Source organism: Coregonus clupeaformis, chromosome 33 (genome assembly GCF_020615455.1).
Source record: "Coregonus clupeaformis isolate EN_2021a chromosome 33, ASM2061545v1, whole genome shotgun sequence".
In the NCBI taxonomy this organism is placed as follows: Eukaryota; Metazoa; Chordata; class Actinopteri; order Salmoniformes; family Salmonidae; genus Coregonus; species Coregonus clupeaformis.
Window position 1 is genome coordinate 3,203,773 of NC_059224.1, and position 25,071 is coordinate 3,228,843.

Sequence of the window (25,071 nt, forward strand, 5' to 3'; positions counted from 1 at the left end):
GCCTGGCTGACTGAATGACTGTCTTAATGACTGGCTGGCTGACCGACTGACTGGCTGGCTGAATGAATGGCTGACTGTCTGACTGGCAGACAGGCTGAGTAACTGGATTGGCTGACTGACTGGATGACTGGATGACTGGCTGACTGATTGACTGGCTGACTGAATGACTGGCTGACTGAATGACTTGCTGACTGACTGAATGACTGGCAGACTGAATGACTGGCTGACTGATTGACTGGCTGACTGAATGACTGGCTGACTGACTGAATGACTGACAGACTGAATGACTGGCTCACTGATTGACTGGCTGACTGAATGACTGGCTGTCTGACTGAATGACTGACAGACTGAATGACTGGCTGACTGATTGACTGGCTGACTGAATGACTGGCTGACTGACTGAATGACTGACAGACTGAATGACTGGCTGACTGACTGACTGGCTGACAGACTGAATGACTGGCTGACTGATTGACTGGCTGACTGAATGACTGGCTGACTGACTGAATGACTGACAGACTGAATGACTGGCTGACTGATTGACTGGCTGACTGAATGACTGGCTGACTGACTGAATGACTGACAGACTGAATGACTGGCTCACTGAATGACTGGCTCACTGATTGACTGGCTGACTGAATGACTGGCTGTCTGACTGAATGACTGACAGACTGAATGACTGGCTGACTGATTGACTGGCTGACTGAATGACTGGCTGACTGACTGAATGACTGACAGACTGAATGACTGGCTGACTGATTGACTGGCTGACTGAATGACTGGCTGACTGACTGAATGACTGACAGACTGAATGACTGGCTGACTGACTGACTGGCTGACAGACTGAATGACTGGCTGACTGATTGACTGGCTGACTGCAGTATAGTGAAGTTTCCAGAAAGATGGAGGTTAATAGAACACTTCAGAGGGTCTGAAAGGCTCTGTCTGAAAGGCTCTGTCTGAAAGGCTCTGTCAGTGTGGAGTCAGAGGAGATGGGAGAGAGGGAGTGGAGGAGAAGATTACTTACTGAGGACTGAGGAGTCAATAGTGGAAAGATCTGATGTGTCCCAAATGGCACCTTATTCCCTACTTTAGACCAGGGCCCATAGGGTTCTAGTCAAAAGTAGTGCACTATAAAGGGTATAGTATGCCATTTGGGACATAACCTTAGTCTTCTTCAGCAGCAGTCTAATCAAACTGAGCAAAAGTTTACCAGAAAACCGACTGACTGGTTTTTATGTCAGAAACAATGTGAGGTTACAGAAAGAAGAAGAATAAAACATTTAATGCCTTTGAGGGCTTGAAAGTCTCAGTTAGTGAGGGCTTGAAAGTCTCAGTTAGTGAGGGCTTGAAAGTCTCAGTTAGTGAGGGCTTGAAAGTCTCAGTTAGTGAGGGCTTGAAAGTCTCAGTTAGTGAGGGCTTGATAGTCTCAGTTAGTGAGGGCTTGAAAGTCTCAGTTAGTGAGGGCTTGAAAGTCTCAGTTAGTGAGGGCTTGAAAGTCTCAGTTAGTGAGGGCTTGAAAGTCTCAGTTAGTGAGGGCTTGATAGTCTCAGTTAGTGAGGGCTTGAAAGTCTCAGTTAGTGAGGGCTTGAAAGTCTCAGTTAGTGAGGGCTTGAAAGTCTCAGTTAGTGAGGGCTTGAAAGTCTCAGTTAGTGAGGGCTTGAAAGTCTCAGTTAGTGAGGGCTTGAAAGTCTCAGTTAGTGAGGGCTTGAAAGTCTCAGTTAGTGAGGGCTTGAAAGTCTCAGTTAGTGAGGGCTTGAAAGTCTCAGTTAGTGAGGGCTTGAAAGTCTCAGTTAGTGAGGGCTTGATAGTCTCAGTTAGTGAGGGCTTGAAAGTCTCAGTTAGTGAGGGCTTGAAAGTCTCAGTTAGTGAGGGCTTGAAAGTCTCAGTTAGTGAGGGCTTGAAAGTCTCAGTTAGTGAGGGCTTGAAAGTCTCAGTTAGTGAGGGCTTGAAAGTATCAGTTAGTGAGGGCTTGAAAGTATCAGTTAGTGAGGGCTTGAAAATCTCAGTTAGTGAGGGCTTGAAAGTCTCAGTTAGTGAGGGCTTGAAAGTCTCAGTTAGTGAGGGCTTGAAAGTCTCAGTTAGTGAGGGCTTGAAAGTCTCAGTTAGTGAGGGCTTGAAAGTATCAGTTAGTGAGGGCTTGAAAATCTCAGTTAGTGAGGGCTTGAAATTCTCTGTCAGTTTTGAGTAGGAGCTTCCAGGAAGAGATGGGAAGATTGGAGTGTGGAGCTGTGTGTACCTGTGAGGGTCTGAAATGCTTCTGTGAGATGCGAGAAAAAGTGAAGGAGAACTAGAGTTACTGAAGAGTCAGATAGGGAATGGAGGAAATAAAGACGTCAGACTACTTCAGTAGCACTCAGACAGTAATATGACCACTGTGCCGAGACAGAGGTGTCCCACAGCTCCCAGTCTATTGAGACATCATGAGGATGAGAAATTATACATAGAAAACAAAGGTCCAGCTCATTTGAATCAGCTCAGTGGCATCCATTCTCCTGCTTTCAGAGACATTTAAAGACATACATTAAGAAAGGTTATGGATAGAGCCTTTTTCAAGACAAGTCTCAATGCAACAGACCAGCAGTGCATATAACGAAGGATATTAATGTACAGTCTGTTGAATTGAGACTTGTCTTGAAAAGGGCACTAGTTGAAATACCAATTATAAAAGTCCTTTATTTCCCTGTTTTTTATATGCAGTTTTCTATAAATAATAATAATAATATGCCATTTAGCAGACGCTTTTATCCAAAGCGACTTACAGTCATGCGTGCATACATTTTTTTTTTTTTTGTGTATGGGTGGTCCCGGGGATCGAACCCACTACCTTGGCGTTACAAGCGCTGTGCTCTACCAGCTGAGCTACAGAGGACCACATAGCAGCTCCTTCAACTATGGACATGCTGATTATAGTTTTTCATTAGCATCGGGACATTAGCGCACAAGGCAGAGATGGAGGAGGGAGAGAAGGAGGGAGGGAAGGAGTGAGAGAGGAGGAAAGGAGGGAGAGAAGAAGGAAGGAAGGAGGGAAGGAGGGAGAGAGGAGGGAAGGAGGGAGAGAAGAAGGAAGGAAGGAGGGAAGGAGGGAGAGAGGAGGGAAGGAGGTAGAGAAGAGGGAAGGAGGGAGAGAAGAAGGAAGGCAGGAGGGAAGGAGGGAGAGAGGAGGGAAGGAGGTAGAGACGAGGGAAGGAGGGAGAGAGGAGGGAAGGAGGGAGAGAGGAGGGAGAGAGGAGGGAAGGAGGGAGAGAGGAGGGAAGGAGGGAGAGAGGAGGGAAGGAGGGAGAGAGGAGGGAGAGAGGAGGGAAGGTGCCAGAAGGAGGGTGGGTTGTGTGAAGTTCCGTTCCCAGTTTGAGCACCATCACAGGGTTTGGAAAACTGTTCTAATGGAACTCTGTTAAAATAATGATTGGAATGTCACGGCAGTGCTGTGTCTGTGTATGCGTGTTTGTGTGCTGTGTGTGTACGCAATCATGTGTGTGTGTGTGTGATGAGTCACAAACTCTGGTGTGTGTGTAAATACCAGTGGCATGTCACACTTGTTGCTTAAATTGACCTGTCTTCTTGGCGTCACTCAGGCCTACCTCTGCCCTCCAGTTTAAATTGATTGTTTTGACAAATTGGTTGCTGATGTTTTGACAAGCTGATAGTAAAGGCAACTGGAAAAGACAGAAGGGGATGCTTGAGTAGAAACAAGATTGATCATTTAGTTTATGCCTGATTGTCTTTCAAAAGCACTTCACAAACTCACACACCATAACATTTCACTGTATTACAGTTTCTCACCTGCACTTATACTGTAAAACAATCATACTGTCATCCAGTCTAAACCATCTCTCGCTCCTCCCCTCTCCCTCTTCCTTACCCCCCTCCTCACCACCTTCCTCTCCCTCACCCCCCTCTCCATCTCCCCCTTCCTCTCCCTCTCCCCCCTACTCTCCCACTTCCTGTTCCTCTCCCCCTCTCCCTCTCCCTCTCTCTCACTCTAACTCTCTCTCTCTCTCTCTCTCTCTCTCTTTCTCTCTCTCTCCCTTACTCTCCTCCCACTCCCCCTCCCCCCTCTCTCTCTCTCTCTCTCTCTCTCTCTCTCTCTCTCTCTCTCTCTCTCTCTCTCTCCCTTCCTCTCCTCTCCTCCCTCCCCCCCCTCTCTCTCTCTCTCTCTCCCTTCCACCCCCTCTCTCTCCCTTCCCCCCCCCCCCTCTCTCTCTCTCTCTCTCTCTCTCTCTCTCTCTCTCTCTCTCTCTCTCTCTCTCTCTCTCTCTCTCTCTCTCTCTCTCTCTCTCTCTCTCTCTCTCTCTATCTATTTATCTCTCTCTCTCTCTCTCTCCCCCCTCTCTCTCTCTCTCTCTCTCTCACTCCTCCCCCTCTCTCTCTCCCTTCCCTTCCTCTCCTCCCACTCCCCCTCCCCTATTTCTCTCTCTCTCTCTCTCGCTCTCTCTCTCTCTCTCTCTCTCTCTCTCTCTCTCTCTCCCTTCCTCTCCTCTCCTCCTCCCCTCTTCATCTCTCCCTCCTCTCCTCCCCCCTCTCTCCCTTCCTCTCCTCCCCCTCTCCCTCTCTCTCTCCCTTCCTCTCCTCACCATCTCCCTCTCCCTCTCATTCTCTCTCTCTCTCTCTCTCTCTCTCTCTCTCTCTCTCTCTCTCTCTCTCTCTCTCTCTCTCTCTCTCTCTCTCTCTCTCTCTCCTCCCACTCCCCCTCCCTCTCTCCCCCTCCCCCCTCTCTCTCTCTCTCTCCCTTCCTCTCCTCTCCTCCCCTCCCCCTCTTCCTCTCTCCCTTCCTCTCCTCCCCCCTCTCTCCCTTCCTCTCCTCCCCCCTCTCCCTCTCTCTCTCCCTTCCTCTCCTATCCTCCCCTTCTCCCTCTCCCTCTCCCTCTCCCCCCCTCTCTCTCTCTCTCTCTCCTCCCCCCTCTCCCTCTCCCTCTCAATCTCTCTCTCTCTCTCTCTCTCCCTTCCTCTCCTCCCCCTCCCCCTCTCCCTCTCATTCTCTCTCTCTCTCTATATATATATATATATATCTCTCTCTCCCTCTCCCTCTCCCTCTCCCTCTCCCTCTCCCTCTCCCTCTCGCTCTCTCTCTCTCTCTGTCTCTCTCTCTCTCCCTCCCTTCCTCTCCTCCCCCTCCCCCCCTCTCTCTCTCTCTCTCTCCCTTCCTCTCCCTCTCCCTCTCTCTCTCTCTCTCTCTCTCTCTCTCTCTCTCTCTCTCTCTCTCTCTCTCTCTCTCTCTCTCTCTCTCTCTCTCTCCCTTCCTCCCCTCCTCCCCCTCCCCCCTCTCCCTCTCCTCTCTCTCTCTCTCTCTCTCTCTCTCTCTCTCTCTCTCTCTCTCTCTCTCTCTCTCTCTCTCTCTCTCTCTCTCTCTCTCTCTCTCTCTCTCTCTCTCTCTCTCTCTCTCTCTCTCTCTCTCTCTCTCTCCCTTTCTCAGGCAATGCCACTGTTCTATGGTGTACCTGCTGTACCAGTGTCTTCAAGTCGGTGACCAGTTGCTTCATTAAGAACCTGGCGTGCTCTGGGATCTGTGCGGGTCTGGTGTGTGTTCCCTTCGACGTGGCTCTAGGGGCCAGCCCTCGCTGCTGCTGGTGGCTACATACTCTGCTGCTCTGCAAGGCCCTGAAGTTCCTCCACAAACTCTTCTGCTCCGTCACCGTGCTCAGCTTCGCCGCTATCGCTCTCGACAGGTGGGTGATTGCAGGGAAATCATAGACAAGGTGCAATTTCTAAATTTGGTTGAGCATCAGCAGTCACTGAATTAGCCCATGTCTGCAAAACATTTTTAGATTGGTAAGTTAGTGTAGAGGCCAGCTATCTAAACGTGTAGTAAGCATGGTCGAATTACCGCCCGGGTTGGGGCCCATTGATCATAAGGTATCATATTAAAAACTGCAAAAAACTTGCCTCCACCCTATGGCAAAATGTGTGGAAGTGCAGTAAACGTACTTTAAAACAGCAACATTTTCTCTACGCTCCATGGCAAAATATGCAGAATTGCAGGAAATTAACTTTACAACTTTTTTAGGGGCCGCTAAAATGTAGACAGGATAGTAGTATCTACCAAAACTTTGTGTGTTAGATGTAGACAGGACAGTAGTAACTACCATTAGATGTAGACAGGACAGTAGTGTCTACCATTAGATGTAGACAGGACAGTAGTAACTACCATTATAAGTAGACAGGACAGTAGTAACTACCATTAGATGTAGACAGGACAGTAGTAACTACCATTAGATGTAGACAGGACAGTAGTGTCTACCATTAGATGTAGACAGGACAGTAGTAACTACCATTAGATGTAGACAGGACAGTAGTAACTACCATTAGATGTAGACAGGACAGTAGTGTCTACCATTAGATGTAGACAGGACAGTAGTAACTACCATTATAAGTAGACAGGACAGTAGTAACTACCATTAGATGTAGACAGGACAGTAGTAACTACCATTAGATGTAGACAGGACAGTAGTATCTACCATTAGATGTAGACAGGACAGTAGTAACTACCATTAGATGTAGACAGGACAGTAGTAACTACCATTAGATGTAGACAGGACAGTAGTATCTACCATTAGATGTAGACAGGACAGTAGTAACTACCATTAGATGTAGACAGGACAGTAGTAACTACCATTAGATGTAGACAGGACAGTAGTGTCTACCATTAGATGTAGACAGGACAGTAGTAACTACCATTAGATGTAGACAGGACAGTAGTAACTACCATTAGATGTAGACAGGACAGTAGTAACTACCATTAGATGTAGACAGGACAGTAGTAACTACCATTAGATGTAGACAGGACAGTAGTGTCTACCATTAGATGTAGACAGGACAGTAGTAACTACCATTATAAGTAGACAGGACAGTAGTAACTACCATTAGATGTAGACAGGACAGTAGTAACTACCATTAGATGTAGACAGGACAGTAGTGTCTACCATTAGATGTAGACAGGACAGTAGTAACTACCATTAGATGTAGACAGGACAGTAGTAACTACCATTAGATGTAGACAGGACAGTAGTGTCTACCATTAGATGTAGACAGGACAGTAGTAACTACCATTATAAGTAGACAGGACAGTAGTAACTACCATTAGATGTAGACAGGACAGTAGTAACTACCATTAGATGTAGACAGGACAGTAGTATCTACCATTAGATGTAGACAGGACAGTAGTAACTACCATTAGATGTAGACAGGACAGTAGTAACTACCATTAGATGTAGACAGGACAGTAGTATCTACCATTAGATGTAGACAGGACAGTAGTAACTACCATTAGATGTAGACAGGACAGTAGTGTCTACCATTAGATGTAGACAGGACAGTAGTAACTACCATTAGATGTAGACAGGACAGTAGTAACTACCATTAGATGTAGACAGGACAGTAGTAACTACCATTAGATGTAAACAGGACAGTAGTGTCTACCATTAGATGTAGACAGGACAGTAGTAACTACCATTAGATGTAGACAGGACAGTAGTAACTACCATTAGATGTAGACAGGACAGTAGTGTCTACCATTAGATGTAGACAGGACAGTAGTAACTACCATTATAAGTAGACAGGACAGTAGTATCTACCATTAGATGTAGACAGGACAGTAGTAACTACCATTAGATGTAGACAGGACAGTAGTAACTACCATTAGATGTAGACAGGACAGTAGTATCTACCATTAGATGTAGACAGGACAGTAGTAACTACCATTAGATGTAGACAGGACAGTAGTGTCTACCATTAGATGTAGACAGGACAGTAGTAACTACCATTAGATGTAGACAGGACAGTAGTAACTACCATTAGATGTAGACAGGACAGTAGTAACTACCATTAGATGTAAACAGGACAGTAGTGTCTACCATTAGATGTAGACAGGACAGTAGTAACTACCATTAGATGTAGACAGGACAGTAGTAACTACCATTAGATGTAGACAGGACAGTAGTGTCTACCATTAGATGTAGACAGGACAGTAGTAACTACCATTATAAGTAGACAGGACAGTAGTAACTACCATTAGATGTAGACAGGACAGTAGTAACTACCATTAGATGTAGACAGGACAGTAGTAACTACCATTAGATGTAGACAGGACAGTAGTAACTACCATTAGATGTAGACAGGACAGTAGTAGCTACCATTATAAGTAGACAGGACAGTAGTGTCTACCATTAGATGTAGATGGGACAGTAGTAACTACCATTAGATGTAGACAGGACAGTAGTAACTACCATTAGATGTAGACAGGACAGTAGTATCTACCATTAGATGTAGACAGGACAGTAGTAACTACCATTAGATGTAGACAGGACAGTAGTAACTACCATTAGATGTAGACAGGACAGTAGTAACTACCATTAGATGTAGACAGGACAGTAGTAACTACCATTAGATGTAGACAGGACAGTAGTAACTACCATTAGATGTAGACAGGACAGTAGTGTCTACCATTAGATGTAGACAGGACAGTAGTAACTACCATTATAAGTAGACAGGACAGTAGTAACTACCATTAGATGTAGACAGGACAGTAGTAACTACCATTAGATGTAGACAGGACAGTAGTATCTACCATTAGATGTAGACAGGACAGTAGTAACTACCATTAGATGTAGACAGGACAGTAGTAACTACCATTAGATGTAGACAGGACAGTAGTAACTACCATTAGATGTAGACAGGACAGTAGTAACTACCAAGGTTACTGTTTGAGCACTAGGAGCAGGAATCTCTCATTAGAGCAGACATCAGGCATATATGAGGATTTTCTTGGAAACAGCACAGAAGAGTATAGAAGGTAAGAATTGTGTTCTTGTGATTGTTATTTTCCTTGTGTGTTTGATGTAAACAGTCTACCACAACAATAGTATGAACACTAAGGAAAGCCTTCTTAGAGGATGTAGATGGAAGACTCTCTGGAGTGGAGACTGAAGGGTCCTTCACTGAGGCTAGATAAATACTCTATAGTTGCACGCATGACTGTAAGTCACTTTGAATAAAAGCGTCTGCTTAATACACTGCTCAAAAAAATAAAAATAAAGGGAACACTAAAATAACACATCCTAGATCTGAATGAATTAAATAATCTTATTAATTACTTTTTTCTTTACATAGTTGAATGTGCTGACAACAAAATCATACAAAAATTATCAATGGAAATCAAATTTATCAACCCATGGAGGTCTGGATTTGGAGTCACCCTCAAAATTAAAGTGGAAACCACACTACAGGCTGATCCAACTTTGATGTAATGTCCTTAAAACATGTCAAAATGAGGCTCAGTAGTGTGTGTGGCCTCCACGTGCCTGTATGACCTCCCTACAACGCCTGGGCATGCTCCTGATGCTCCTGGACAGTCTGTGGTGCAACGTGGCGTTGGTGGATGGAGCGAGACATGATGTCCCAGATGTGCTCAATTGGATTCAGGTCTGGGGAACGGGCGGGCCAGTCCATAGCATCAATGCCTTCCTCTTGCAGGAACTGCTGACACACTCCAGCCACATGAGGTCTAGCATTGTCTTGCGTTAGGAGGAACCCAGGGCCAACCGCACCAGCATATGGTCTCACAAGGGGTCTGAGGATCTCATCTCGGTACCTAATGGCAGTCAGGCTACCTCTGGCGAGCACATGGAGGGCTGTGCGGCCCCCCAAAGAAATACCACCCCCACACCATGACTGACCCACCGCCAAACCGGTCATGCTGGAGGATGTTGCAGGCAGCAGAACGTTCTCCACGGCGTCTCCAGACTCTGTCACGTCTGTCACATGCTCAGTGTGAACCTGCTTTCATCTGTGAAGAGCACAGGGCGCCAGTGGCGAATTTGCCAATCTTGGTGTTCTCTGGCAAATGCCAAACGTCCTGCACGGTGTTGGGCTGTAAGCACAACCCCCACCTGTGGACGTTGGGCCCTCATACCACCTTCATGGAGTCTGTTTCTGACCGTTTGAGAAGACACATGCACATTTGTGGCCTGTGGAGGTTATTTTGCAGGGCTCTGGCAGTGCTCATCCTGCTCCTCCTTGCACAAAGGCGGAGGTAGCAGTCCTGCTGCTGGGTTGTTGCCCTCCTACGGCCTCCTCCACGTCTCCTGATGTACTGGCCTGTCTCCTGGTAGCGCCTCCATGCTCTGGACACTACGCTGACAGACACAGCAATCCTTCTTGCCACAGCTCGCATTGATGTGCCATCCTGGATGAGTTGCACTACCTGAGCCACTTGTGTGGGTTGTAGACTCCGTCTCATGCTACCACTAGAGTGAAAGCACCGCCAGCATTCAAAAGTGACCAAAACATCAGCCAGGAAGCATAGGAACTGAGAAGTGGTCTGTGGTCACCACCTGCAAAACCAGTCCTTTATTGGGGGGTGTCTTGCTAATTGCCTATAATTTCCACCTGTTGTCTATTCCATTTGCACAACAGCATGTGACATTTATTGTCAATCAGTGTTGCTTCCTAAGTGGACAGTTTGATTTCACAGAAGTGTGATTGACTTGGAGTTACATTGTGTTGTTTAAGTGTTCCCTTTATTTTTTTGAGCAGTGTATTATATATTACTCTGCTTGGCCTACACCTTCTATCTAGACTAACCTTGCTGTACCTACTGTACGTAACTATCATTCACAGAACCCTTCACTGGTTTAATCGAAGAGAAGAGATACTCCAGTATGAATGAGTGTAATGTACGTGGGTGTTTTGCATGGCTAAGTAGAGCAAGAGGAAGAGAGATATCTTAACTGAGGTGTGACTGATGGTGTGAAGAGTCTTGTGTGCACAGATTATGTTTATTTTCATTGGTTCTTCCAAGCGTGTGTATGTGTGAGTAGGTGAGTACTGTAGATATGTGTGGTAAACGTCTGTCTGTGTGTACACCTGCCTTGCCTGCCTGACTGCCTGACTGACTGACTGCCTGACTACCTGACTGCTGGCTGACTGACTGCCTGCCTGCCTGACTGCCTGACTGCTGGCTGACTGACTGACTGCCTGACTGCCTGCCTGCCTGCCTGCCTGCCTGACTGCCTGACTGCCTGACTGCTGGCTGACTGCCTGACTGCCTGCCTGACTGCCTGCCTGCCTGCCTGACTGACTGACTACCTGACTGACTGCCTGACTGCCTGACTACCTGACTGCCTGCCTGCCTGACTGCCTGACTACCTGACTGACTGCCTGACTGCCTGACTACCTGACTACCTGACTGCCTGACTGCTGGCTGACTGACTGACTGCCTGACTGACTGCTTGACTGCCTGACTAACTGACTGCCTGCCTGCCTGCCTGCCTGACTGCCTGCCTGCCTGCCTGCCTGCCTGCCTGCCTGCCTGCCTGCCTGACTAACTGACTGCCTGCCTGCCTGCCTGCCTGCCTGCCTGCCTGACTGCCTGACTGCCTGACTGCCTGACTGCCTGACTGCCTGCCTGACTGCCTGACTGCCTACCTGACTGCCTGCCTGACTACCTGACTGCCTGCCTGACTGCATACTGCCTGCCTGACTACCTAACTGCCTGACTACCTGACAGCATGACTGCCTACCTGACTGACTGCCTGACTACCTGACTGCCTGACTGCTGCCTCACTGCCTGACTGCCTGACTGCCTGCCTGCCTACCTGACTGCCTGCCTGCCTGCCTGCCTGCCTGACTGCCTTACTGCCTGACTGTTTGTGTTTGTATACTGTAGTCTAAGTGTGTATCCACAGACTGTTCAGTTTGCAGCTTGTAAGTGTGATACCTTCTCAGCTTGCCTGCAATAACTCTCTCCCAGCAGACCTCTATATGAAATAAATCATTCAGATTAATTAAATGTTCTGAAAGGCCATGTTGCTATGGAAGCGCTAGCTTGCTAGCCCTTGAAGAAGGAGCTGAGGCTCGGGTGGGGCTGGGAGGCTGGGACTAGAATCACACAGAAGATAAAGGAGAGGCTGGGAGGCAGGGTCTAGATAGAGAAGATGGAGGAGAGGCTGGGTCTAGATAGAGAAGATAGAGGAGAGGCTGGGTCTAGATAGAGATGATAGAGGAGAGGATGGGACTAGATAGAGAAGATAGAGGAGAGGCTGGGTCTAGATAGAGAAGATAGAGGAGAGGCTGGGTCTAGATAGAGAAGATAGAGGAGAGGCTGGGTCTAGATAGAGAAGATAGAGGAGAGGCTGGGACTAGATAGAGAAGATAGAGGAGAGGCTGGGTCTAGATAGAGATGATAGAGGAGAGGCTGGGTCTAGATAGAGAAGATAGAGGAGAGGCTGGGACTAGATAGAGAAGATAGAGGAGAGGCTGGGTCTAGATAGAGAAGATAGAGGAGAGGCTGGGACTAGATAGAGAAGATAGAGGAGAGGCTGGGTCTAGATAGAGATGATAGAGGAGAGGCTGGGTCTAGATAGAGAAAATAGAGGAGAGGCTGGGACTAGATAGAGAAGATAGAGGAGAGGCTGGGTCTAGATAGAGAAGATAGAGGAGAGGCTGGGACTAGATAGAGAAGATAGAGGAGAGGCTGGGTCTAGATAGAGATGATAGAGGAGAGGCTGGGTCTAGATAGAGAAGATAGAGGAGAGGCTGGGACTAGATAGTATCTTCAGTTACCTGAACATACAGTGCGTTCGGAAAGTATTCAGACCCCTTCCCTTTTTCCACATTTTGTTACGTTACAGACTCATTTTTAAAATGGATTAAAGAAATAAAAATCCTCATCAATCTACACACAATATCCCATAATGACAAAGCGAACACAGGCTTTTAGACTTGTTTGCTCATTTAATTTACAAAATAAAAACCTGAAATACCTTAGTTACATAAGTATTCAGACCCTTTGCTATAAGACTCGAAATTGAGCTTAGGTGCATCCTGTTTCCACTGATCATCCTTGAGATGTTTCTACAACTTGATTGGAGTCCACCTGTGGTAAATTCAATTGATTGGACATGATTTGGAAAGCCACACACCTGTCTATATAATGTCCCACAGTTGACAGTGCATGTCAGAGCAAAAACCAAGCCATGAGGTCGAAGGAATGGTCCGTAGAGCTCCGAGACAGGATTGTGTCGAGGCACAGATCTGGGGAAGGGTACTTGGTCAGGGAGGTGACCAAGAACCCAATGGTCACTCTGACAGAGCTCTAGAGTTCCTCTGTGGAGATGGGAGAACCTTCCAGAAGGACAACCATTTCTGCAGCATTCCACCAATCAGGCCTTTATGGTAGAGTGGCCAGACGGAAGCCACTCCTCAGTAAAAGGCACATGACAGCCCACTTGGAGTTTGCCAAAAGGCACCTAAAGACTCTCAGACCTTTAGTCTGATGAAACCAAGATGGGGTATTGCGTGTAGATTGATGAGGGAAAAAACAATTTAATCAATTTTGGAAAAAGGCTGTAACATAACAAAATGTGGAAAAAGTCAAGGGGTCTGAATTCTTTCTGAATGCACTATGTATAGGTCCATTATAATTTCGACATACTTTATATCTGGTTTTAGACATGTTTTTCTAACCCAAAATAATCAACCCATAAACCCCCCAGAAAAAAAAAAAAATGTATTTATTTTTTTACCTCCACATCTGAAAGGACGGGATGGTTGTGAGCAAAATGGTGGAGCCACCAGCAGAGCAGGCCCCATGCCGGTCGGTAATTCGACCTGCTTACTACAAGTTTAGGAAGCTGGCCGCTAGACTAACTTACCAATCAAATTAGTTTTTGCTGACATGGACTAATTGAGTGACTGCTGATGCACAACCAAATGTAGAAATTGCACCTTGTGTATTCTAATATTGTGACAGTAAGTTGAGACCCCGACTGAGGTCCTACATTTTTATATATATATATATATATATATATATATATATATATATATATATATATACAGTAGGGAGAACAAGTATTTGATACACTGCCGATTTTGCAGGTTTTCCTACTTACAAAGCATGTAGAGGTCTGTAATTTTTATCATAGGTACAATTCAACTGTGAGAGACGGAATCTAAAACAAAAATCCAGAAAATCACATTGTATGATTTTTAAGTAATTAATTTGCATTTTATTGCATGACATAAGTATTTGATCACCTACCAACCAGTAAGAATTCGGCTCTCACAGACCTGTTAGTTTTTCTTTAAGAAGCCCTCCTGTTCTCCACTCATTACCTGTATTAACTGCACCTGTTTGAACTCGTTACCTGTATAAAAGACACCTGTCCACACACTCAATCAAACAGACTCCAACCTCCCCCACAATGGCCAAGACCAGAGAGCTGTGTAAGGACATCAGGGATAAAATTGTAGACCTGCACAAGGCTGGGATGGGCTACAGGACAATAGGCAAGCAGCTTGGTGAGAAGGCAACAACTGTTGGCGCAATTATTAGAAAATGGAAGAAGTTCAAGATGACGGTCAATCACCCTCGGTCTGGGGCTCCATGCAAGATCTCACCTCGTGGGGCATCAATGATCATGAGGAAGGTGAGGGATCAGCCCAGAACTACACGGCAGGACCTGGTCAATAACGTGAAGAGAGCTGGGACCACAGTCTCAAAGAAAACCATTAGTAACACACTACGCCGTCATGGATTAAAATCCTGCAGCGCACGCAAGGTCCCCCTGCTCAAGCCAGCGCATGTCCAGGCCCGTCTGAAGTTTGCCAATGACCATCTGGATGATCCAGAGGAGGAATGGGAGAAGGTCATGTGGTCTGATGAGACAAAAATATAGCTTTTTGGTCTAAACTCCACTCGCCATGTTTGGAGGAAGAAGAAGGATGAGTACAACCCCAAGAACACCATCTCAACCGTGAAGCATGGAGGTGGAAACATCATTCTTTGGGGATGCTTTTCTGCAAAGGGGACAGGACGACTGCACCGTATCGAGGGGAGGATGGATGGGGCCATGTATCACGAGATCTTGGCCAACAACCTCCTTCCCTCAGTAAGAGCATTGAAGATGGGTCGTGGCTGGGTCTTCCAGCATGACAACGACCCGAAACACACAGCCAGGGCAACTAAGGAGTGGCTCCGTAAGAAGCATCTCAAGGTCCTGGAGTGGCCTAGCCAGTCTCCAGACCTGAACCCAATAGAAAATCTTTGGAGGGAGCTGAAAGTCCGTATTGCCCTGCGACAGCCCCGAAACCTGAAGGATCTGGAGAAGATCTGTATGGAGGAGTGGGCCAAAATCCCTGCTGCAGTGTGTGCAAACCTGGTCAAGACCTACAGGAAACGTATGATCTCTGTAATTGCAAACAAAGGTTTCTGTACCAAATATTAAGTTCTGCTTTTCTGATGTATCAAATACTTATTTCATGCAATAAAATGAAAATTAATTTCTTAAAAATCATACAATGTGATTTTCTGGATTTTTGTTTTAGATTCCGTCTCTCACAGTTGAAGTGTACATATGATAAAAGTAGGAAAACCTGCAAAATCGGCAGTGTATCAAATACTTGTTCTCCCCACTGTATATATACCCTCTGGACAGTGTGTAATGTTGTCTCCTCCTTCTCTCTAGGTACTACTCTGTCCTCTACCCTCTGGAGAGGAAGATCTCCGACGCCAGATCACGTGACCTGGTTATCTACATCTGGATCCACGCCACCATCGCCAGTGTGCCCGTGTTCGCCGTCACCAACGTTACCGACGTGTACGCCACCTCGTCATGTTCCGACTCCCGCGCCCGCTCCTTGGGTCACATGGTCTACGTGTTGACCTACAACGTAACCACGGTGATTACATTTACATTGTGATAATTTAGCAGTCAGTTTTATCCAGTCAGTGCATTTCAATCATTGCAAGTAAAAACCTTCTTTAAAAAATGAGCTTTCAGCAAAGCCAGTGTTAGTAACAAAATACAAGTTTGAGTGCTATCTCGAACGTTTAAGGATTCTTTGGCTGTCCCAATAGGAGAACCCTTTGAATAACCCTTTTGGGTTCCATGTAGAATCGTTTCTACAGAGGGTTCTACGTGGAACCCAAAAGGGTTATACCTGGAACCAAAAAGGGTTCTACATGGAACCAAAAAGGGTTCTCCTATGGGGACATCCGAAGAACCCTTTTAGAACCCCTTTTTTCTAAGAGTGTAGTGCAGGAAAGACAACAGTACAACAGTTGTTGTGTTTTTAATGTATTTTATTTTTAGGTGATCCTCCCCCTGGCAGTCGTCTTCCTGTTCATGGTTCTGATTCGCCGAGCCCTTAGCGCCAGCCAGAAGAAGAAGGTGATTATTGCGGCTTTGAGAACCCCTCAGAACTCCATCTCTATTCCGTATGTGTCGCAGCGCGAGGCTGAGCTACACGCTACATTACTGGCTGTAGTTCTAGCCTTCTCGGCCTGTAGCGCCCCCTATGGGGCATTGGTGGTATACCGCACTCTTCTCGGGGACGGCGAGGACTTGCCTTCTTCTCTCTACCTCACAGCTATCTGGCTGCCAAAGGTGTCTCTCCTCACCAACCCTCTGCTGTTTTTGACGGTGAACCGTACGGCCAGGCGCTGCCTGTTGGATGTTGTAGCCCGGGTTCACAGACGCTACAGCCGGCGTAACGTAGTCAGCACTGGGGCCCTGGGGCTGGGGCTGGGGCTGGGGGGCGAGGGAGGGCTGGAGGGGTCGGCTCGGGCCGGGAGCCAGCTCCTGGAGATGTTTAATATCGGACAGCAGCAGATCTTTAGGCCGACCAATGAAGAGGAGGAGGAGGAGGTGGAGAATGAGATACCTTCGTTAGGGTCAGGGGGTGGTGGAGGCTGTTCGCAGCCCAAAGAGAACCACCTTGGAGGGGGTAGACTAGGGGGATGTGAAGGGGAGATGGTTCTACAGAAGGAGACCCAACCAACCAGAGAGAGTGTCCTAGTGACTAAAGAACCTCCTCCTCTCATATTGGCCAAGGTCTCCCCTGCCCCTGTCCACGCCTGTGCTTACACCTCCTCGTCACAGGTGGCGCCAGCGACCCCCACGGAGCCCGAGGACGCCACCCAGTTTGGGTTCGGTCCGTTCGAGCTTCCACCCCAGTGGCTGCCGGAGACCAGGAACAGTAAAAAGCGGCTCCTCCCACCGCTGGGGAACACCCCCGAGGAACTGATCCAGACCAAACATCCACGCCCACGGCCAGAACGACGAATCAGCAGGAACAACAAGGTCAGCACCTTCCCCACCGTTGACCCCTGAACTATGAACCCTGACCGTTGACCTTTGAACCGATGATCCCTGATGACAGCTATGGCTGGAGGTCAGCCAGAGTAGTATTCCACTGACAGAGCGTAATGAGAACAGCAATGCACTTTTTCCCTTTTCTATCAAGTTTTTGATACATTTTATGTCAAATGACTGGATACAAATTCAATGGAGGAAACCTGACCAACCACCTGACCAACAACCTGACCAAAGACCCCCCTGTAAGAGAAAACAGGGACGTACAACTCCAGAGCTTGATAAGTCTGTCTCGTTGTTGATTCTCCCTGTCGTGTAATGGATACATTGTCTGTCAATGACTGGCGAGATTCTAGAAAGTCCACACATCGACACCTAACAGCCCCAAGTCTGATGTCTAAAGCCACGTTTTTCTGGAGACATTGGTCGACCCCGATTTTGACCCCAATGTCCTGGTTTGGATGTTCTCTCTTTTCTTCTTGTTCTATCGTTCCTGTAAATATTTTCAATTGATTTGTAATAGTACTGTTAACAGAACAGGTAAAACCTTTTCAATTGATTTGTAATAGTACTGTTAACAGAACAGGTAAAACCATTTCAATTGATGTGTACTGGTACTGCTAACGGAACAGGTAAAACATTTTCAATTGATTTGTAATAGTACTGTTAACAGAACAATTAAAACATTTTCAATTGATTTGTAATAGTACTGTTAACAGAACAGGTAAAACCATTTCAATTGATGTGTACTGGTACTGCTAACAGAACAGGTAAAACATTTTCAATTGATTTGTAATAGTACTGTTAACAGAACAGGTAAAACCTTTTCAATTGATGTGTACTGGTACTGCTAACAGAAAAGGTAAAACCTTTTCAATTGATGTGTACTGGTACTGCTAACAGAACAGGTAAAACATTTTCAATTGATTTGTAATAGTACTGTTAACAGAACAGGTAAAACCTTTTCAATTGATGTGTACTGGTACTGCTAACAGAACAGGTACAACATTTTCAATTGATTTGTAATAGTACTGTTAACAGAACAGGTAAAACCTTTTCAATTGATTTGTAATAGTACTGCTAACAGAACAGGTAAAACCTTTTCAATTGATGTGTGCTGGTACTGCTAACAGAGCAGTGGGGTTAAAACCTTTTCAACATCTCTGTTTTATTCAACATAATTAGTACATTCAATTCAATCTAGTTGATTTCTAAGAAAAGTTTCCATTCGATTCTTGCAAGGCCACATTTACATTGTGATTGACATGGAGAACTGAGACACACAAACACTGGATGAATCTTAGATTCTGGCTTAGACGTTGAAGCTAAATAAGAGTATTTCTCAAGGGGTTTTTCCATGAACAAAACATCTTCTGACATGATTCAACTGTCATCATCAAGTCTGAAATAAGGAATGATTTTCTGTGTCAAACCTTTCACTTTGTCTCCATAGTTATGTCATTTCTATGGTTGTTGTTCATCAAAAGCAACCAGAAATATTTAATTTGGAGAAATCTATCAAGCCTTGAGCCGTAGCTGTCCCTATGTGGGCTTCATTTTCATTCTGTATTATATTGAGTTTATTTTCTAGGGTAGAACGTTTTAATTCGATATTATATTGAGTTTATTTTCTAGGTTAGAACGTTTTAATTCTATATTATATTGAGTTTATTTTCTAGGGTAGAACATTTCATTTCTATACTATATTGAGTTTATTTTCTAGGGTAGAACATTTCATTTCTATATTATATTGAGTTTATTTTCTAGGTTAGAACGTTTTAATTCTATATTATATTGAGTTTATTTTCTAGGGTAGAACATTTCATTTCTATATTATATTGAGTTTATTTTCTAGGGTAGAACATGTCTCTTCAGATGTATGGAATACCATTCCTTTCCAATACCAACCCTTTGTAGTACAGACAGTGACTGGAACATTCAATGAAATGAATGACATGATAAGTGCAATTGTACAGTATGCAAATATAGTATAAAATAACTTTGAATTAACTGAGTTATATGATCCTCGTGTTCTGTTCATATTCTATTATGAAACTCTTCTAAAACAGTGTTCCTCCACCTCCGACTCCTGGATGGCCCCGGTCCGTGGGATATTGCTTTCCGGACCCTGAGATGCTAGAGTGCTAGTTTTGATGTAAGCGGAACCCCAGGAGGAAAAGAACACAGCTTGCCAGTCCTAGCCTGGTCTCATATCCCCCAGGAGGAAAAGAACACAGCTTGCCAGTCCTAGCCTGGTCTCATATCCCCCAGGAGGAAAAGAACACAGCTTGCCAGTCCTAGCCTGGTCTCATATCCCCCAGGAGGAAAAGAACACAGCTTGCCAGTCCTAGCCTGGTCTCATATCCCCCAGGAGGAAAAGAACACAGCTTGCCAGTCCTAGCCTGGTCTCATATCCCCCAGGAGGAAAAGAACACAGCTTGCCAGTCCTAGCCTGGTCTCATATCCCCCAGGAGGGAAAAGAACACAGCTTGCCAGTCCTAGCCTGGTCTCATATCCCCCAGGAGGAAAAGAACACAGCTTGCCAGTCCTAGCCTGGTCTCATATCCCCCAGGAGGAAAAGAACACAGCTTGCCAGTCCTAGCCTGGTCTCATATCCCCCAGGAGGAAAAGAACACAGCTTACCAGTCCTAGCCTGGTCTCATATCCCCCAGGAGGAAAAGAACACAGCTTGCCAGTCCTAGCCTGGTCTCATATCCCCCAGGAGGAAAAGAACACAGCTTGCCAGTCCTAGTCTGGTCTCATATCCCCCAGGAGGAAAAGAACACAGCTTGCCAGTCCTAGCCTGGTCTCATATCCCCCAGGAGGAAAAGAACACAGCTTGCCAGTCCTAGCCTGGTCTCATATCTTTCTGTTCTTGCCAACTCCATTGCTCATCGCTCAAACCAATGAGTGACAAGAAGTTGGCATTTTTAGCAAAAACAGACTGGCCTTGTTATAAAACAGATTGTGAAACACTCCTTAAAGGGCCATCGGTAGTAGAGGGTCGATCCAAAATGGCACCCTATGTCCTATATAGTGCACTGCTTTCTACCAGAGCACTATGGGCCCGGTCAAAAATAGCGCACTATAAAGGGAATCGTGTGCCATTTAGGACACAATCCTTGAAGAGAGTCTGGAGTGAGTACGTGAGGGGAAAGGGTTCTGTGTGATTAGATCTCCTACCAAGCCTCCATGGATCAATCCTATTGACTCTACAGAGAAGCTGCAGCTCAATAACCTGACTGCTCCATTTAGAACACACTCTGCTTGGTATAATTAAGCAATAAGGCACGGGGGGGTGTGGTATATGACCAATATACCACGGCTAAGGGCTGTTCTTATGCACGACAAAACTCGGAGTGCCTGGATACGGCCCTTAGCCGTGGTATATTGGCCGTACTGTATACCACAAACCCCCGAGGTGCCTTATTGCTATTATAAACTGGTTAACAACGTAATTAAAACAGTACAAATAAATGTCATACCCTTGGTATACGGTCTGATATACCACAGCATTTAGCCAATCAGCATTCAGGGCTCGAACCACCTGGTTTATAATTAATAATGAACCTCTGACAAATTAGAAATTCATATAGGCCTAACGAAAGTCTCTTGATTAATAGATAATGTCAGATTTAATTTAGAACCCTATATTTTGTTGTAGCGCTCAAGCCACAAGGTTTACAAAGATCATAACTGAATCACGTACTTTGTCTTTTTTCTGATGATGGTCACTGACAGGTTTACACTGAGTATAAAATATTAGGAACAACTTCCTAATATTGAGTTGCACCCCCTTTTGCCCTCAGAACAGCCTCAATTCGTTGGGGCATGGACTCTACAAGGTGTCGAAAGCGTTCCACAGGGATGCTGGCCCATGCTGGCCCATGTTGACTCCAATGCTTCCAACAGTTGTGTCAAGTTGGCTGGATGTTCTTTGGGTGGTGGACCATTATTGATACACACGGGAAACTGTTGAGCGTGAAAAACTCAGCAGCGTTGCAGTTCTTGATACAAACCGGTGCGCATGGCACCTACTACAATAGCCATTTCAAAGGCACTTAAATATTTTGCCCATTCACCCTCTGAATGGCACACATACACAATCCATGTCTCAATTGTCTCAAGGCTTAAAAATCCTTATTTAACCAGTCTCCTCCCCTTCATCTACATTGATTGAAGTGGATTGAAAAGGTGACATCAATAAGGGATCATAGCTTTCACCTAGATTCACCTGGTTAGTCACTAGCTAGGTTTCCATCCAATTGGCGACAGATTTTCATGTGAATACGCTAGAATCCGCATAAAGAAAATATACACATTTTCCAGCAGTGGTGTGTTTCTACAAAATGGACCGAATGAAAATCTAAAGTTCGATATGTTTCCATCGCATTATATTATATCAATATTTCCACATAAAGGCGTTTCCACCGCCCTTTATCGCATAATTAATTTTACCAACACAAAATGATCCCACCATGTTGAACGAACAAGTTATCTGTTGGCATTCATAAAATTGTCCCGAAACTTCCTGTTTCCATCACAGCTGTCATTACCTTTTTTATACGGTATGACATTACTCACATAGAAACTGTGGATGGAATTGTGGTTTATGTCATGGAAAGAGCAGGTGTGGCTAATGTTTTCTACACTCAGTGTATATGCTGTCAAGTATGTCAAAATAAGAAAAGGATTGTCATGTTTTGGCTATAATGTTTTCGTTACAGCACCAAGTAATCCACGTCATCAATGAAAATCCCCCATTGTATCCAGTGGTGTAAAGTATTTCACTAAAAGTTTTCTGAGGTATCTGTACTTTACCATTTATATTTGTTGACTACTTTTACTCCACTACATTCCTAAAGAAAATAATGTACTTTTTACTCCATGCATTTTCCCTGACGCCCAAAAGTACTCGTTACATTTTGAATGCTTAGCAGGACAGGAAAATGGTCCAATTCACACACTTCTTAAGAGAACATCCCTGGTCATCCCTACTGCCTCTGATCTGGCGGACTCACTAAACACACATGCTTTGTTTGTAAATTATGTCTAAGTGTTGGAGTGTGCCGCTGGTTATCCATAAATAAATAAAAAACAAGAAAATGGTGCCGTCTGGTTTGCTTAATATAAGGAATGTGAAATGATTTATACTTTTACCTTTACTTTTGATGCTTAAGTGTATTTTAGCAATTACATTTACTTTTGATACTTAAGTATATTTAAAACCAAATATTTTAGACTTTTACTTAAGTAATATTTTACTGTGTGACTTTCACTTTTACTTGAGTCATTTTCTATTAAGGTATCTTTACTTTTACTCAAGTATGACAATTGGGTACTTTTTCCATCACTGATTTTATTTTCCCTTTCCCCTGATATCAAAAGTGAAAGCCCTAGAAAGCCCTGTAGCGACACAACTTTTTCTTTCAATTAACTTCTGACACTGAGAGAGGTATAAACACCAACCCAGCACGTCTTCAAATATTTGTTAAGCCATAACTCCATCTCCCTACTCCATGGTTACCCACAATGCACTTTGCTCTCTGTTATCTCCTTTAGAGAGGCCCAATCTATAGTACATCCTCGCCTCGCCTCAGCTGCAGCCAATAATACGCAGTGGACCACAGATAGAAGCAATAACGACTACAACACCACACCGTGGGGTGAATTGTACTTTACCACTTTACTGTTTAGCCTACTGTATACGTTCATACTGAAGTTTTGTCCTTCTAGCTGATCGATTTCTATTAGTGCTTCAGATAGTACACAATGGCAGAGATAGACATCACTCAATCAGCTTACACCTGAGGATCAGCCAGACATCACTCAATCAGCTTACACCTGAGGTTCAGCCAGACATCACTCAATCAGCTTACACCTGAGGTTCAGCCAGACATCACTCAATCAGCTTACACCTGAGGTTCGGCCAGACATCACTCAATCAGCTTACACCTGAGGTTCGGCCATACCTTAACCTCCAGAACATGTTGTAACCACCAGAACATGTTGTAACCACCAGAACATGTTGTAACCACCAGAACATGTTGTAACCACCAGAACATGTTGTAACCACCAGAACATGTTGTAACCACCAGAACATGTTGTAACCACCAGAACATGTTGTAACCACCAGAACATGTTGTAACCACCAGAACATGTAGTAACCACCAGAACATGTTGTAACCACCAGAACATGTTGTAACCACCAGAACATGTTGTAACCACCAGAACATGTAGTAACCACCAGAACATGTTGTAACCACCAGAACATGTTGTAACCACCAGAACATGTAGTAACCACCAGAACATGTAATAACCACCAGAACCCTATACCTACACATAAGTATATCTCGCTGGTTGTAAGCCTTGTGTAATGGTTTGATACATTATGCATAGTCGAAGGAGCATGCGGGTAATTCATTTTTGCCGTAACGTATTAACCTATTTTTATCCTGTGGGTTCGTGGTGTGCAGGAGTTCAGCCCCCTGCTGTTAATTGAGGTTAACCAAGAAATCAATAGAGCCTTTGGGAATCTCTCTTTACTATGCCTTCTATATGCTAGACCCTGCATGTAGAGCAGTAACATGCTTCCTTCAATCAAACGATTGCTTCTCTTCTCCAGTGGAGAGAATATTCCAAGATTGGATGAAAAATCTTGAATAATTCCAAGATTCTGAGATTTTCTCCAGCTTCCAAGAGGAGAGGCAATGTGGGCATTTGAATAACAAGCCTCTTACGATATGTTGCACCTCAATGGGATTTTAGCTTATTTTATTTTAATAGGATTCTCATATTTTACATAAGATGTTTTGGGGGTTTTCTGTGCTCTAAATGACCTCAAATGCAGCGGTATTTAGTCTAGACAGAGTTTACGACTAATCTGAAGCTTACTGCGTACGTAAGAAGTCTTAATGTACATTCCTAGGAGCATAAACAGGAATTCACCTCTTCAGACCTTCACTTAAGACGTGTGTTTTGACATGAGTATTCTTGTTTTAAGAACTGTTAACAACAACGTAATGTTTTGAATCAAGACAGATCAATATTTCTTCAGCTGGTTCGCTGTTAGTATGTTTGATATGGAAAAATATGACTGCAACGTCATAGTGGAACTGGGACCCGGTTTCGACACCTCTACACCTGCCAGAAAATGGAAGAAAAACAGGTCTAGCTAATCTTCTTTCGAGTCACAGAGGCAGACTTAGACTGTGTCTTAGAGGAAACACATGACCAGCTCTGAAAGCAGAGAACCAGGAGAACAAAGTACCTGTTTGTTAAAAGACTTTGGTGGATTTTAGTTTCTATGCGGCCATTGTCGTCAATGTGGTTTTCCTTTATGTCATCATAGATGTCCTTGGCACTTGCAACACCACAGGTCGTGGGTTCGATTCCCATTGGGGCCACCCATAAGTACAAATGTATGCACGTATGACTGTAAGTCGCTTTGGATAAAAGCGTTTGCTAAATGGCATATATTATATTATTTTACATTTACATTTGAGTCATTTAGCAGATGCTCTTATCCAGATCGATTTACAGTTAGTGTCACGAGTTACAAAGCCAGAACCCAGAAGCAGACCAGGACAAGGTAAGTTGAAACGAAGGTGAGTGTTTATTTACAAATTCAAGAGTGATGCTGAATAATCCAGGGAACAGAGCGGGCGGCGTTGATTAGTTGTTGGGGGTGCAGTGGTTGATCCGATCATGGCTCGGCAGCCGCCGACCACCAGGCAGAGGTTGGATGAAGGTTCCGGAACAGTGACTGCAGATGGAACAAAACGGAGGTAAGTAAACAATAAACCAACAAGGTGCAAAACAACAAAACTAACGCTAGAAGCTCTAAGACTGATACTCTGGTAAACCTACTGTTCATGGCTAACGATCCGGCAGGGAATGGATGTTAGGCCAGAGCCTAAGAAGGGTGATGATCAGGACCAGGTGTGCAGATTGCTGATGGGATGCAGGTGCGGAAATCAAG

At 45.0% G+C, this 25,071-nt stretch overlaps 1 protein-coding gene across 1 annotated transcript in view; it reads left to right on the top strand.

Annotated features, from left to right (window-relative positions):
- Nucleotides 1–20,424, top strand: part of LOC121548535 (probable G-protein coupled receptor 176) — a 32,869-nt gene extending 12,445 nt beyond the window's left edge. The window contains exons 2-4 of the mRNA XM_041860003.2: nt 5,414–5,666; nt 15,462–15,675; nt 16,089–20,424. Coding sequence (XP_041715937.1) covers nt 5,414–5,666; nt 15,462–15,675; nt 16,089–17,108 — 1,487 coding nt within the window. The 3' untranslated portion in view covers nt 17,109–20,424. The remainder of the gene's footprint in view (nt 1–5,413; nt 5,667–15,461; nt 15,676–16,088) is intronic.
- Nucleotides 20,425–25,071: the final 4,647 nt, after the last annotated feature.